Genomic DNA, 14,842 nt, shown 5'->3' with positions numbered 1-14,842 from the left:
TTATCGACAGACATCTTTCTCGAAACGTTTCACTGGAGCTACTTTCATCCATTTAAATTAGCTGCACACACTGTTAGTAAAGCAGAAAGCTTCAAACTTCACTGTCTCTATCTCACACACACACACTTCTCATCTCTGGTCACTGGGTTCAGGAGGTTTGACATGTTCTTCCTGCATTCTCACAATTCCTGGTGAATAGGTGTAAGGTGTGTGTTGCCTTGTGATGAACTGAGACCATCCGTTGTGATTAATACGCAGCCCCGGGATCACAGACTGGACTTCTTTTCACTAATTATAACTTTTAGTTTATATTAATTTTGTGTATGTATGTGTCATTATATTTTGATCAGGTTCGCAGCAGGTGTGGTTCGACCGGGACACACCAGGCACAAGGCAGGAATACCCTGGATGAGCGGCAATCCCACCCTGCTGAGAGCCCACCTCGCTGAGATTCAAACCCGGCTCTCAACAGCGGTCAGCGGCCACCCTCCATCATCACTCCTATATAAAAACGCTTCATTTTACTCGTTCTTTTCAGCTCTGATACACAAATTCTTTCTAGCCGTCTTCGGAACAGGATTCCTTTCTACAGAGAACGATCGGCGTGGCCCGGCTGTGTGTGTGGGCACCTAGATTCGCTCGAGCATCAGCAAATAAATAAGTGGATAATAAGTGAAAATAAATAAATAAATAAATCCCACATGAGTAATTGGAAATTAGCGTTGTCACCCTGATCCAGCAGGGCATGGCCGGTGTTAACTAGGCCTGTCTGAGAGTGAAGGCGGCAGCCAGAGGACGATTTAAAGAGTAATTGATTTTGTTTCCAATAGCGCGCGGACACAATGAGCTCATAATGCAGGACGATGAAGTTCGGCAGAATCAAGCTCTATAAAAGAACCTACCAGACAGGTTGTGTGTGTGTGTGTGTGTGTGTGTGTGTGTGTGTCGGGCGTTTGGAGATGGGGTGTTTTGTTTATTTTGCTTTTACACTGTGGCATCCCCTGTATTGTTATCCCCACATTATTCCTGTGTGCGTTTGCACGTGTCCTAATTATTGAGTTCGATGCCTCAGCCTCACCTAAAGCTAATGACTTTATAAAACATTTTACCACCGCCTTTATCCTGGTCAGGGTTGTGGTGTGTCCGTTTACATCTACATCTACATTTTCGTCATTTAGCTGACGCTTTTATCCAAAGCGACTTACAGTACTGTGACCGTATATTGTCTGAGCAATTGAGGGGTAAGGGCCTTGCTCAAGGGTCCAACAGTGACAACCTGACAATGGTAGGTTTTAACTAGTGACCTTTTGATTACTAGTCTAGCACCTTAATCTCTAGGATACAACTGCCCAGCGTCCAGTTTCCTTGGAATCACTGGGCACAGTGCAATAACACACTCCAAACAGGACGCAATCGATTACGGGGCCTCGGCCACCCCCAAATCAGACATGGCCAATCACATCTATATACAGATGCCCGACCGACTGATAGCACCCAGCGGAAGTGAGACAGCGCAGTGTATGGCTGCGCTACCCAAGCTTTTTTATATAGAATAAATAATATAAAAATGTATATAATGAAGATACTTTTTAGGTCCAACAGCATCCATAAAGACATGGGCAGGTTTGCTGCACCCCAGCTCCAGACAGCATTGGGAAGAATTTGGAACGTAGACGTGCAAGCCAAGACTTCTCGTCCTGACGTCAGAAATGAGCACTAATCTCCACAAACAGTAGAAAATCTTGTGGAAAGTGGAGACTGTTAAAGCAGCAAAGAGGGTGAGTGTGGGTGCAGCTACGACAAGCTCATGGTCCAGTGTGCACATACTTTTGACCATGTAGTGTTCGTGTACCCATACATACTGATTTCATTTTTATGTTTTACTTTTGCTTTATCCTGGTCAGGGATACGGTGGGTCCTGTTTCCCCAGACTGACCAGGTGAAATTCAATAACGCAACCCGAACAGGACACCCATCCATCACAGGGCCTCGGTCACCCCCCTCCCTCAGATCAGACACAGCCAATCATGTCTGCATGTAGACGCCCGACTGGCTGATAGCACCTCGGGGAATTCAAACCCTGGATCCTAGCAGTAGTGAGCTCTGAATCAGTCATGTCATTAGTTAGTTTGGTAGTTAGTAGCATCATCAAATGTCATTAGAAATTGAAACTGAACCTGCTTCGTAGTGGATCCAGACGTTTTCTTTACTCTACAGCTGGTTTGTAAAATCGTTTGTGAGTTTGTGGACTGACCTTCGTGTACCGTGACGCCGCAGTTGTCGCACTGGATGATCTCGTCCGAATCCTCGCTGTTGTCTCCTAAACACACGCAGCAGATCAGGATGTGCTCCATCCTCTGAAAACTCCACACCTGTGATCGTTCCACCAGACAGTCCTGTAAACAAGATCCACCCAAACACCTCAGTACTGCACTTCCACACGCCTCAAGAAGCCAAGCTCCCAAAAACCTGGTGCACTTTAACAGTGGTGCAAAAATCATTAATGTTCATGGCTGAGCCTGATTTTGATGCCACTGGCCAACATCTGGGGATGTAACGATGCACCACAAGACAGTTAAATATCGATTCAAATGTGTAACGATTCAAATCGGTTTACATGCATAATGAATCAATATTCACTTTAAACAGCAGAGGGCGCTGACGCTATTCACCTCGCCTGGTTGATGTCACTACAGGGTTGCCAGGTTCTGAATTTTCCAGCCAAATTTATTTTTGTGATACTTTCTTTATTTGTATTATTCATTTATTCGTACTTTAAGTTTTACTCCCTGCCGCTACTCTCTGTAAACTGATATTCTGACAATTCCACATTGTAACTACATCTTCTGTTTTTTTACCCTGAGGTGGTTCTGACGGAAACCTGTTTACCCTCCCGAGGATGATGACTGCGGATCGAGACTGCAGGGCCAACAGTGCTGCTCCTATTAGATGGGACAGGAACCTGGTGTGCTCCTACTAGATGGGATGGAAACCTGGTGTGCCCCTACTAGATGGGACAGGAATCTGGCATGTTGCAACAAAAATTTCCAGAACTTATAATGTCCAAGACTGGATTAAAACTTGCACTTTTTGTTCTATGTTGGACCTGGAGGAACGTTGTTTCGTTTCAATATGTACTTGTATATAGCTGAAATGACAATAAACCTCTCTTGACTTGATTTGACTCTTGACTAATGAGTCAAAGTTTTACACAAAAAGGGAAATGTGCAGCATTGTTTTGCATAGTTTGTACCTAGCTCAGAAATAAAAGGGTATTCATTATTTAGATAAATAAAAGATAAGCACAAATACAGTCTTTTATTTTATTTTTTTAAGAGAAATAATATAAGGAAACTTTGTCATTTGTATTTAATTTCTTTTTGTTAAAAAAAATCGGGGAAAAAATCGTATTGTGAACCCTACCAACTCATCCTTACCAACTTCTGTTCTATAATGGGCCAAACCGGCTTCTATATTGATGCTAACCGCTGTGTTTAAGCCTTTCACATAATACCTGGCCTCACAAATGCTTTTTTAACTAAATAAGCATCCCAAAAACTTGTGAAAAGCCTTTCCGGAAGAGTTAAAGCTATTACTGAGACAAATAAATTCCTTCCTGTGCTTGATTTTGGAATGTGATGTCCAATAATCTCATGGTCAGGTGTACACATAGAATGCAGAGAATGTCTTTTGCAGTTGTAGCTGGTTCAAGGGTCTTTCTATAATGATGATGTTGCAGGATGACCTTAGGTATTATTTCATAGTTCCTATTTCTTAATTCCTCTTCAGCATCAGAACTTGAGCAGCAGACTGATGTGAGACTGGGATGAAGGACCAATTTGACCAGAATTCGGTCGAATCTAATGGAAGGTTTTCTCCAATTTTCATCGGAGATCACCAACAGTGACAACGTGGCAGTGGTGGGGCTTGAGCCAGCAACCTTTTGATTACTAGTCCAGTACCTTAACCGCTAAGCTACAACTGCCCTGCATTTTTGAGAAATAAGGGAAAGATTTTACAACTTTAAACGTAAGCAAAGTTAAAATTCAAAGCATTCCAATAAGAACGCTTTACAGCCTTGAGAGCATTGATGAAAAAATGTACAGACTCTGATCAATCCCACCTCGTTTCCTTTTCCCTGTGAAGTACTGTGGCTGTCGTTGGTCTCCTCCTCATCGAACGTGGCGCTCTTGCTGGGTTTCTTCTTTGATTTGTTAACAGCCACCTCGCTGTCACTACTGCTGCTGCTCTCTGCATCGTCATCCTCGTTGCCCTCATCATCATCATCATCATCATCATCGACATCATCGTCGTCGTCGTCGTCATCATCATCATCATCATGGTCATCGTCGACCTCGCTTCCCTCGTCCTCACCTCCATCGTCGTCGCTCCCAGCTTTCTCCTTCCCGCCAGCTTTGTTCTTCTTCTTCCCCGACGTGGGCCTCCAGTCGTTATCGTCCTCGCTGTCGTAATCGTCCATCACGTTCAGGTGCTCCATGGTGGTGAAGTCCAGCATGGGCCGGTTTCTCCTCAGGTTCCACTTTTTGGCACCTTCATCAACCGCGCCGCTGCCGTTAGGCTCCGCATCCGAGGGCTTCTCAGCTTTCTTGCGACTTTTGGAGTTTCCAGATGTTTCTTTGCTGCTGGCTTCCTCTGAGGATGGCTGGTCCTTGGATTTCTCTTCTTCCTGTGGGTCTTCTTTTAAAACATTGGTCTCTTCTACGTTCACAGCCTCCTCGTCTGCAGAACCGACTGCATCCGAGTCGCTGTCCTCACCCTCGTCACTGTCTTTAGAGTCATCGTCTTCACTGCCGTTCCCTGCGCCCTCTGACCCTGAATAAGATAAGGTGAAGTATTTTACGTGGGTTTACAGTCGATAATCTGCACGTTAGGAATTAAGGCAGGAGGTAAAGTGTTGTAAAACACTGTGATTTTCACATACACTATATGGCCAAAAGTATTTGGACACCTGACCATAAGCTCATCATTTAAAAAACAAATGGTATTAAAAGAAACAAATGGAGTGAAGTCTATGTGATCTTTTTAGCTGTAACAACAGTCACTCTTCTGAGAAGGCAACATCATGGTCAGGGTCACAGAGGTTCCAGTTCCACCAGGAAAAACTGGGTGCAAAACAGGAATATCCTGGAAAGGGCGCCAATCCATTCCACTGCTTCGGCAACACCCCTTCAGACATTGCCTATAAGTCTGTGTAGACGCCAGACCATAATAGACCACTGCACCACCCGAGCACTCCTTACCAGCAATGTAAAGTAGCTAAACGGTCTCAAAAAGCAGCACGCTATGCTACACCCAAAATAATTTTTTACTGAAATATGTCAGGCTGGAACTAGTAACAAGGTAAGTTCTAATGTTTTGGGACTCCAGCGAGCCACAGTGAGAGCCATTATCTCCAGTTGGCCTACAAAATTCCTTGAAAAGAACAGCACCTCTCTCACCTCTCAGTGAGTTTCAGTGTGAAAACTACGGCTTACAAAGTCTCACATAATCTGAAAAAACACACTGATGAACTGATGAGTCTAAAGTGGAGCTTTTTGGAGGACATGGGATACATACGGTTACATCTGGTATAAGTGGAACAGGAAAGTGTCTTTCCCAAAATGCTGCCACGTTTCAGTGCATGATTTATTTCGCATCATTGATTTAGCAATAGTTGTGGCTAAAATACCATTTACCTGAAGCATCTGCATCTTCTACTTCAAAATCACTGTCATCTGAGCTGTCATAATCCAGAACATCCAGGAGAGAGGCAGCCAGGGGCTTCACCTGCCTGCGTTTGGAGGCTCGATCCATTGGGGACAGAAGGGGCTTTTGATCAAAGGAAAAACAGAAACCATTATTACAGGCTACAACAAACAGTTAATATTGCTGCATGTTAACAATGTGAAAATCCAAGACATTGCTGGCTTGCAACCTTAGATACAATCAGATGTAACCTTTAATTCTTAAAAGTCTGAACCCAGGTTCCTGGTGCCACTGTGAAGCACAGAAATAAATGACTATATATATATATATAAAGAAAATGTGTTGCCATATAAGCAGTATACACCAATCAGTCGTAACATTAAAACCACCTCCTTGTTTCTACTCACTGTCCATTTTATCAGCTCCACTTACCATATAGAAGCACTTTGTAGTTCTACAATTACTGACTGTAGTCCATCTGTTTCTCTACATGCTTTGTTAGCGCCCTTTCATGCTGTTCTTCAATGGTCAGGACCCCCACAGGACCAGCACAGAGCAGGTGTTATTTAGGTGGTGAATCATTCTCAGCACTGCAGTGACACTGACATGGTGGTGGTGTGTTAGTGTGTGTTGTGCTGGTATGAGTGGGTAAGACACAGCAGCGCTGCTGGAGTTTTGAAATACCGTGTCCACTCACTGTCCACTCTATTAGACACTCCTACCTAGTTGGTCCACCTTGTAGATGTAAAGTCAGAGACGATCGCTCATCTATTGCTGCTGTTTGAGTTGGTCATCTTTCCACGGGGCGCTGTTGGCTGGATATTTTTGGTCGGTGGACTATTCTCAGTCCAGCAGTGACAGTGAGGTGTTTAAAAACTCCAGCAGCGCTGCTGTGTCTGATCCACTCATACCAGCACAACACACACTAACACACCACCACCATGTCAGTGTCACTGCAGTGCTGAGAATGATCCACCACCCAAATAATACCTGCTCTGTGGGGGTCCTGACCATTAAAGAACAGCATGAAAGGGGGCTAACAAAGCATGCAGAGAAACAGATGGACTACAGTCAGTAATTGTAGAACTACAAAGTGCTTCTATATGGTGAGTGAAGCTGATAGAATGAACAGTGAGTGTAGAAACAAGGAGGTGGTTTTAATGTTATGGCTGATCAGTATATCTATACTGTTGCATAGCAACGCATTGAATGAATGAATGATAATGATGGATGATGGTTAGCCAGCATGCTAACAGTTTCTCTCAGGCTGCTATAAAGCTAATGTCGCTGTATTCAAGTGTTTATAACGCATTAATAGCACATTAGCATTGTGGCTAAGGGTACAGTAATAACAGGTGATTAGCCCTCTGTCTTATTACACACATTCCTAGTATTATTATTATTAGAGTATGCTAAGCTAACTAGCACAAGCATCACACAAGTCTACCAAGCGCGACCGAATCGTCTAGTAATTCGGATCATAAGTCGATTCTCACTGTGTGTTTATGAAGCGTATAAAGTGAGAGTAGAAGCCGCAGTGTGGACGGTTATATTACCTCCTGTTTTCTGCTGCTGGACAATAGCACAATAACACTGAGCCTCACATGAAGCGCGCTACGCCTCCTGTGTGTGGTGACGTACTGCTCAGGGGGCGGAGCTTGTGCTCCAGCGGGGCGAACGCAGCATCAGTTTGTGCTGACGTGTGCAGAAGTGGGAGGAGCTTAAGTACCACAGCAACAGACACAACACTGTAAAGGCGAGATGATTATTGATCAATGTAGTATTTATTAATTAATTTATTTATTTATTAGGATTTTAATGTCATGTTTTACACACTTTGGTTACATTCATGACAGGACAGGTAGTTACTCATTACACAAGATTCATCAGTTCAAGTTTAATATCAAACACAGTCATGGACAATTTAGTGTCTCCAGTTCACCACACTTGCACGTCTTTGGACTGTGGGAGGAAACCGGAGCTCCCGGAGGAAACCCACGCAGAAAAGGGGAGAACATGCAAACTCCACACAGAAATGACCCGGACTGCCTCACCTGGGGGTAATATAATGTCATTGTATTTAAGCAAATTTTCAAGACAAGTTTTAAACAAAATGTAAGACATTTACGAACTGAAGATCACCAGTCAAGCAAAATACATCCATGGACTGTACTTACACTTTAGTGTTGTTTTGTAAAACATTAGAAATATCACACACAAAAAAGTATCAGCTTTTTTTGATATGTGATTTGATGCTTTGTCTTTTTATGCACTTTTTGGGCACCCCACATAGTCAGAACATAGTATCACCCTATTCTAGCAAGTAAATGTTTTTTAAACCAGCTGTATTTCCCTTTCCTGTAATTTAGCTGTTTTGCTTTGCATTTCTGGCCAGCATTCTAGCAGTTTTAGCACAGAGTTGTCTTGTTTCGAAAAGTAGTCCATAGTTGTTAAGTGTTAACACAAGGTTTAAAGAGTCAGACTTTCTTAAGACAATTTTTGACCTGCCTAAAAAGTCCTAAAAAGTCAGTAAAAACAAGTAAAACTTGTACTGACACTTAATGAATAAGATTTGTATAAGCAACTTTTTAGATGTATCTATTAAATAAACAAATGTTATACAGTAATAACTTACAAAATTAAATGTATCTAATAATTAATCTATGGAGATGGTCATTTTAATAATAATTCTGGTGATAATTTTACATTTAACATTAAATTATTATTTTAAGTTACTGTACAGTGAGTTTATCTAACTAATTTGTTTACAATTTTATTAGTTTTACTTATTTTTACAGCCCAACACCCAAGCCTTAAAATTTTATAGCTTCTGTAATGGTAATAGTAAATATGTAATAGTTCCATAAGCTTAATATTAAATTAATATATATTTCATAAATAATAGTTCGTTTAAAATACCTTAAAATATAATCAAAGAAAATACAAATAGAATCTGAACAGAAAAAAATGAACTTTCTCTTTAAAAATGACTGAATAAAGGTGAGCAAGCAGATTAAACTGCTGCACCACCAAGTGCCCTTTCAGATAAGCTCTATTTTGCATTTAGGTCCAGGAAGGTTTAAACAATATTTTTGCTCAAATTTACATAACGTGACATTTTTACCAAAATGCTCCTGAAAACATTTAAAGTAAATAGCACTCATTTCAAACACAAATGCAAAGTAAATACCTGCTGTTGCCAGTAAAATAAAGCAGGTGTTGCTGGGTGAACACGTGAGAGTTTCTACATAACAAGAGAAGCTGTGTTGCACGGTTAGGAGAAAATCGTCGCTTTGGCTTGTTCTCAGAGCTGGGTTTGTTTCCATTGCCCTCCGTTGACTTTGCCACTTTGGTAAAAACAGACGACGATTAAAATAAATGAGGCTAGATTGATCCTGCTACACGGCAGCAGAAGACTGATGGGAGAGGCAAGCAAAAGGGATGATTACGACTGTCCTTGCACGATGACAAATGGCAGCGTGTTGTACTCGAAAGCAGGCCGTTTTTTATCTCCTGGCATCAAAAACACTTTCAGGATATCATGGTAGCCATCAATGTCATCATCACTGTCACCTCCTGTGTGCTGCATGCGTTCCCTGCTCTACATGATACTTTCTGTTTACTAAGGTCAACACAATGTATGCAGTGAAGATGACCTGTGTTTTCTGACATGGTACAGAATCACATGGTCAGAAAAACAGGTATTTAAATGAAGCATGCTTTGTTATATCATTACATCACAACCAACAGCATAAACTGTTGACACAAGACAGGTCGAGTCCATAGATTTGTGCTGTTTTAAGTCAAATTCTGACCCTATCACTAGCATATAACAAAATAAGTCAAGTTTTCTCAGACCGGGCAATGTTTTTAAAGTCTTTAAATGTCCAGTTTTTTGAGAGCCTGTGCCCACTGTAACCCCCCACACTGATATGGGTGGGAACTTTGTGGTTTTGTAGTTGTAGCCCTTTATTCTAATGGTTGTTTGTGAGTTCTATGACAGTAAGAACTGTAACATCACTGTCCATATTATCAGCTCCACTTACCATATAGAAGCACTTTGTAGTTCTACAATTACTGACTGTAGTACATCTGTTTCTCTGCATGCTTTGTTAGCCCCCTTTCATGCTGTTCTTCAATGGTCAGGACCACTACAGAGCAGGTATTATTTAGGTGGTGGATCATTCTCAGCACTGCAGTGACACTGACATGGTGGTGGTGTGTTAGTGTGTGTTGTGCTGGTATGAGTGGATCAGACACAGCACCGCTGATGGAGTTTTTAAATACCGTGTCCACTTACTGTCCACTCTATTAGACACTCCTACCTAGTTGGTTCACCTTGTAGATGTAAAGTCAGAGACAATCGCTCATCTGTTGCTGCTGTTTGAGTCGGTCATCTTTGAGATCTTCATCAGTGGTCACAGGACGCTGCCTACGGGGCGCTGTTGGCTGGATGTTTTTGGTTGGTGGACTATTCTCAGTCCAGCAGTGACAGTGAGGTGTTAAAAACTCCAGCAGCGCTGCTGTGTCTTATTCACTCATACCAGCACAACACACACTAACACACCACCACCATGTCAGTGTCACTGCAGTGCTGAGAATGATCCACCACCTAAATAATACCTGCTCTGTAGTGGTCCTGTGGGGGTCCTGACCATTGAAGAACAGCATAAAAGGGGGCTAACAAAGTATGTTAACATGCATGAAGTCTCGCTTTTGCAGCGATGCAGCGCAATCTTGAAAAACTGCCCTCCCTGTGATATCCGTCAGCTTGATGAACCAGAAGACAGAAGCAATTACAATATGAACAAGAATAACAGGCGGTTTAGGAAATAAAAACATTACAATAAAGGCGCCGCATGTGCGCGCCGGCTTTACAAACCTCATTTGTGGAGGAATAATTGCATAGGGTGTTATTTATGAAGCCTGGAGTGGCACGTAATGAAATGCTTGCATTGATCTTCCCTCCCCACACCGCCATCCTCAGCAGCATCACCTTAACATTTTGCATTTAAATGAAAATATTTGTCTGTTCATATGATGTAAATCATGCCACACCATGTTGGGCACTGTTTATCTTTGCTGAGGCTCCCACTGCTATCCCGCATGCCAAGGCGTCTGGGTGAAATCGAGTGAATTTGATAACAAACTGTGCTTGTGTGAAGATAATATCTTCCAGCCTTCGCTAGTAATTTCTGATAGGATTATTTGCAACTTGGTTTGGAATGAGTCAGCTGCTTGATGATTTCTTTATGGTTAAAGAACAGATAAACAGTGCCGTAAAGTGCCACACCACATATTTAGGGCAGCTGTGACCTGGTGGTTAAGCTGCAAAACTAGTAATCAGAAGGTCACTTAGCAAGGCCCCTTCACCCTTATGTCCCAATTTGCAGATACTTTATTTACTGTGCAGTCTGGTGACCTCTGCAGGTTGCAAGACACTGTTCACCCGTGTGAAGCCGCCAGATATTTCTTTATTCTGGCCACACCGCACATTATAGTTATTATTAGGACATTATTAGTTGATGTTGCAGTGGCAAGGAGATGCTTCCACATCCGGCCCTCCCTCAGACATAACCAATTGTGTATGGGTGTAACAGGTCACTAATGTGCAGCTACTCAGTCCACCAGTGGGTGACAACTCTAGTTCTCAAAAAAATAAAATAAAATCAAAGAGGACTCAGTAAAAATCGGCAATTGCTATAAAAGGAGCAAAGACACCCTGGCAACATGCACTTCCCACATCCAGCGTACCTCCATAGGTAAAGTCCACTCATAGGGTTGCAGTCATACTGCTTCTGAAGGCAGCCAAAATAAAGAATAAAGAATAGCAGCATACCAGTGCTGAGACATGAGTGGTAGAGTGTCCCTTTAACACACCTAACACCTATCAGGAGCAGCTGAAAGGAATTATTTATATAATCATGCTTTTAAACATATGTTTTTGTTCATATTTATAAATAGACAGTGAGTGTAGAAACAAGGAGGTGGTTTTAATGTTATGGCTGATTATGTGGCCACCAGAGTACCAGAGCACTTTTACTCTGCACTGACGTTTCAATCACCAACAAAACCCGGAATCAACCTGAAGAGAAAAATGCAACTCGCATGTGCCTGACAACTTCCTATTTCTTGCCCGAACACCCCCCCATCCCACCCCCCACCCCAAAATAAATAAATAAATAAATAAAAGAGAGATGCAGGGCTATTTATAAAAGTTTGGGCTTCTCTCTCCGGTGCAGGAGACAGAGCTTCTATTTCCCTGATGGATTGGCTGTCATATTGCAACAGCCTCGTGCTTCTTTTAGTTTATAGACGTCTGGGCGAACGCCTCCATCATTTTTCTCTCTTATCGTCCGCGCCGCTCCTCTCGGCTCACAGACATAAAAAGAAACAGTCGACCCGAGAGCTGCAGCTTTACGATACCGCCCGGCTTCTTGACTTTGCTCATGTGTTGTTGTTTAATTGTGCTTGCTTTAGGTCTAAAGGGTGACAGCGGGACACGAATTCCTCACGCAGGTACACTCTCTAAAAGTCAAGGACTCAAATGTACCCATGTTTGTACTGTGTGTGTGTGTGTGTGTGTGTGTGTGTGTGTGTGTGTGTGTGTGTGTGTTTTACACAAAAGAGAACACGACTGGTGAACGCAAATGTTTTACATTATTGAATTGCAGTGGTCTGTTTGCAAGCTCTGGAAGAAAATCCAACATTCATCTTCAGCTACTGCATTGAGTGTTACTGCATTGAGCCAGGTGATTCTGATGTAATTGGACCTGTACTGCAACCCTGACCAGAACAAAATTGTGGTAAAACAAAAAAAATATTATATATATATATATATATATATATATATATATACACCAATCAGCCATTACATTAAAACCACCTCATTGTTTCTACTCTTACTGTCCATTTTATCAGCTCCACTTACCATATAGAAGCACTTTGTAGTTCTACAATTACTGACTGTAGTCCATCTGTTTCTCTACATACTTTTTTAACCTGCTTTCACCCTGTTCTTCAATGGTCAGGATCCCCAAAGGACCACCACAGAGCAGGTATTATTTAGGTGGTGGATCATTCTCAGCACTGCAGTGACACTGACATGGTGGTGGTGTGTTAGTGTGTGTTGTGCTGGTATGAGTGGATCAGACACAGCACCGCTGCTGGAGTTTTTAAATACCGTGTCCACTCACTGTCCACTCTATTAAACACTACTACCTAGTTGGTCCACCTTGTAGATGTAAAGTCAGAGACTATCGCTCATTTATTGCTGCTGTTTGAGTTGGTCATCTTCTAGACCTTCATCAGTGGTCACAGGACGCTGCCCACGGGGTGCTGTTGGCTGGATATTTTTGGTTGGTGGACTATTCTCAGTGAGGTGTTTAAAAACTCCAGCAGCGCTGCTGTGTCTGATCCACTCATACCAGCACAACACACACTAACACACCACCACCATGTCAGTGTCACTGCAGTGCTGAGAATGATCCACCACCCAAATAACACCTGCTCTGTGGTGGTCCTGTGGGGGTCCTGACCATTGAAGAACAGCATGAAAGAGGGCTAACAAAGCAAGTGGTAAGTAGAGCTGATAAAATAGAAAGGGAGTGTAGAAACAAGGAGGTGGTCATAATGATTGATATATACAGTATATATATATATACACAAAAACATTTGGCATGTAGACATGTGTGATCTATCTTGGATTATCTATGGGTATGCTGGTTAACATGCAGAAGGTGGATTAGCTAGTTTAGACTGCCCCAAGGTGCAAATGAGTGAGCACATGTGTAAATATGCTTTGACTGGATGTATACTGCAATGTACTGGCGCTGTACAACTGTGACAGGTTGTGGGGACCTGAATTTGATCCTCGTCTTTAGTCACTGTCTGTAAACAGTTTGACATGTTCTCCCTATGTGGCTTTTCTTCAGGTACTTAGTTTTTCTTTGTGCTTACAAAAAATGTGAATGAGTCAGTGAGTGAGTGAGTGAGAAACTGAGTGAGTGAGTGAGTGAGTGTGTGAGTGAGTGAGTTAGTGAGAAAGTGAGTAAGTAAGTGAGTGTGTGGGTGAGAAAGTGAGTAAGTGAGTGATTGAGAGAGTGAGTGAGAAACTGAATGAGTGAGTGAGTGAGAAAGTGAGTGAGTGAGTGAGTGTGTGGGTGAGAAAGTGAGTGAGTAAGTGAGTGATTGAGAGAGTGAGTGAGAAACTGAATGAGTGAGTGAGTGAGAAAGTGAGTGAGTGAGTGAGTGTGTGGGTGAGAAAGTGAGTGAGTAAGTGAGTGATTGAGAGAGTGAGTGAGAAAGTGAGTGAGTGAGAAAGTGAGTGATTGAGAGAGTGAATAAATATGTGAGTGAGTGAGTGAAGGAGGAGTAAGTGAGTGAGGAAGTGAGTGAGTGAGTAAATGGGTGAACTGCCTCGCACCCATTGTTTGCAGGTAGCGCTGGATGCACTGCAGCCTTGACCAGGATAAAACGATGTGTACAGGGAAATGGTTAAATGCATGAATCTTTGTTGTGTGGATCTAGTGGTGTTGGTCAGTTTATCACTCGTCGTGTGTTTGCATTGTGTGTTTGTTGTGTGTGTGTGTGTGAGTGAGTGTGTGTGTGTGTGTGTGTGTGTGTGTGTGTGTGTGTGTGTGTGTAAGAAAGAGAGAAAGAGAGAGAGAGAGAGAGAGAGAGAGAGAGAGAGAGCGTTAGACCTGGTGGACATTGTCTTCCTGGGAAATCTGGTCCCTCCTGCAGGCCTGAATGCGAGTGTGGGCTTATCAGCAGCGTCCAGAGTCTCGCTGCACTCGCAGGCACCTCTATCGCTGGAGAGCAAAATAAATTGCACCCATGCAGTTAATAAGAATAAGAAATATGGAGAGAAAAAGAGAGAGAGAGAGGGAGAGAGAGGGAGGGAGCGGGCGAGCAAGACATGAATAAAACTCCACATTTCAACATCAGAAAAAAAGAACCTAAGATTTCGACTTGAGCAACAAAATTCAACCAAAATTTCCCGTTTCACCAGCTCTACCAGAACCCGAATGTTCCTCTTACGTTCCACTGGAAGTGTCATGGGTGCATATCAGACCCCCCCGACACACACACACCCCAGCATGAGTGTGTTTATGGCAGGTAATTACATATCGAA

General features: G+C 42.6%; 1 protein-coding gene across 4 annotated transcripts in view; it reads right to left on the bottom strand.

The window, feature by feature from the left end:
- Positions 1-7,323, bottom strand: part of phf14 (PHD finger protein 14) — a 95,321-nt gene extending 87,998 nt beyond the window's left edge. For all 4 annotated transcript variants that reach the window (XM_063010241.1, XM_063010225.1, XM_063010233.1 and 1 more), the window contains exons 1-4: positions 7,263-7,323; positions 5,697-5,829; positions 4,124-4,833; positions 2,255-2,396 (exon numbers count right to left, since the gene is read on the bottom strand). In XM_063010241.1, the coding sequence (XP_062866311.1) occupies positions 2,255-2,396; positions 4,124-4,833; positions 5,697-5,814 (970 nt within the window). In that variant the 5' untranslated portion in view covers positions 5,815-5,829; positions 7,263-7,323. The remainder of the gene's footprint in view (positions 1-2,254; positions 2,397-4,123; positions 4,834-5,696; positions 5,830-7,262) is intronic.
- Positions 7,324-14,842: the final 7,519 nt, after the last annotated feature.

The sequence above is a fragment of the Trichomycterus rosablanca genome, chromosome 2 (genome assembly GCF_030014385.1).
Source record: "Trichomycterus rosablanca isolate fTriRos1 chromosome 2, fTriRos1.hap1, whole genome shotgun sequence".
Lineage (NCBI taxonomy): Eukaryota > Metazoa > Chordata > Actinopteri > Siluriformes > Trichomycteridae > Trichomycterus > Trichomycterus rosablanca.
The sequence above is the reverse complement of the archived record's forward strand: the minus strand, read 5'-3'. Positions and strand labels throughout refer to the sequence as shown.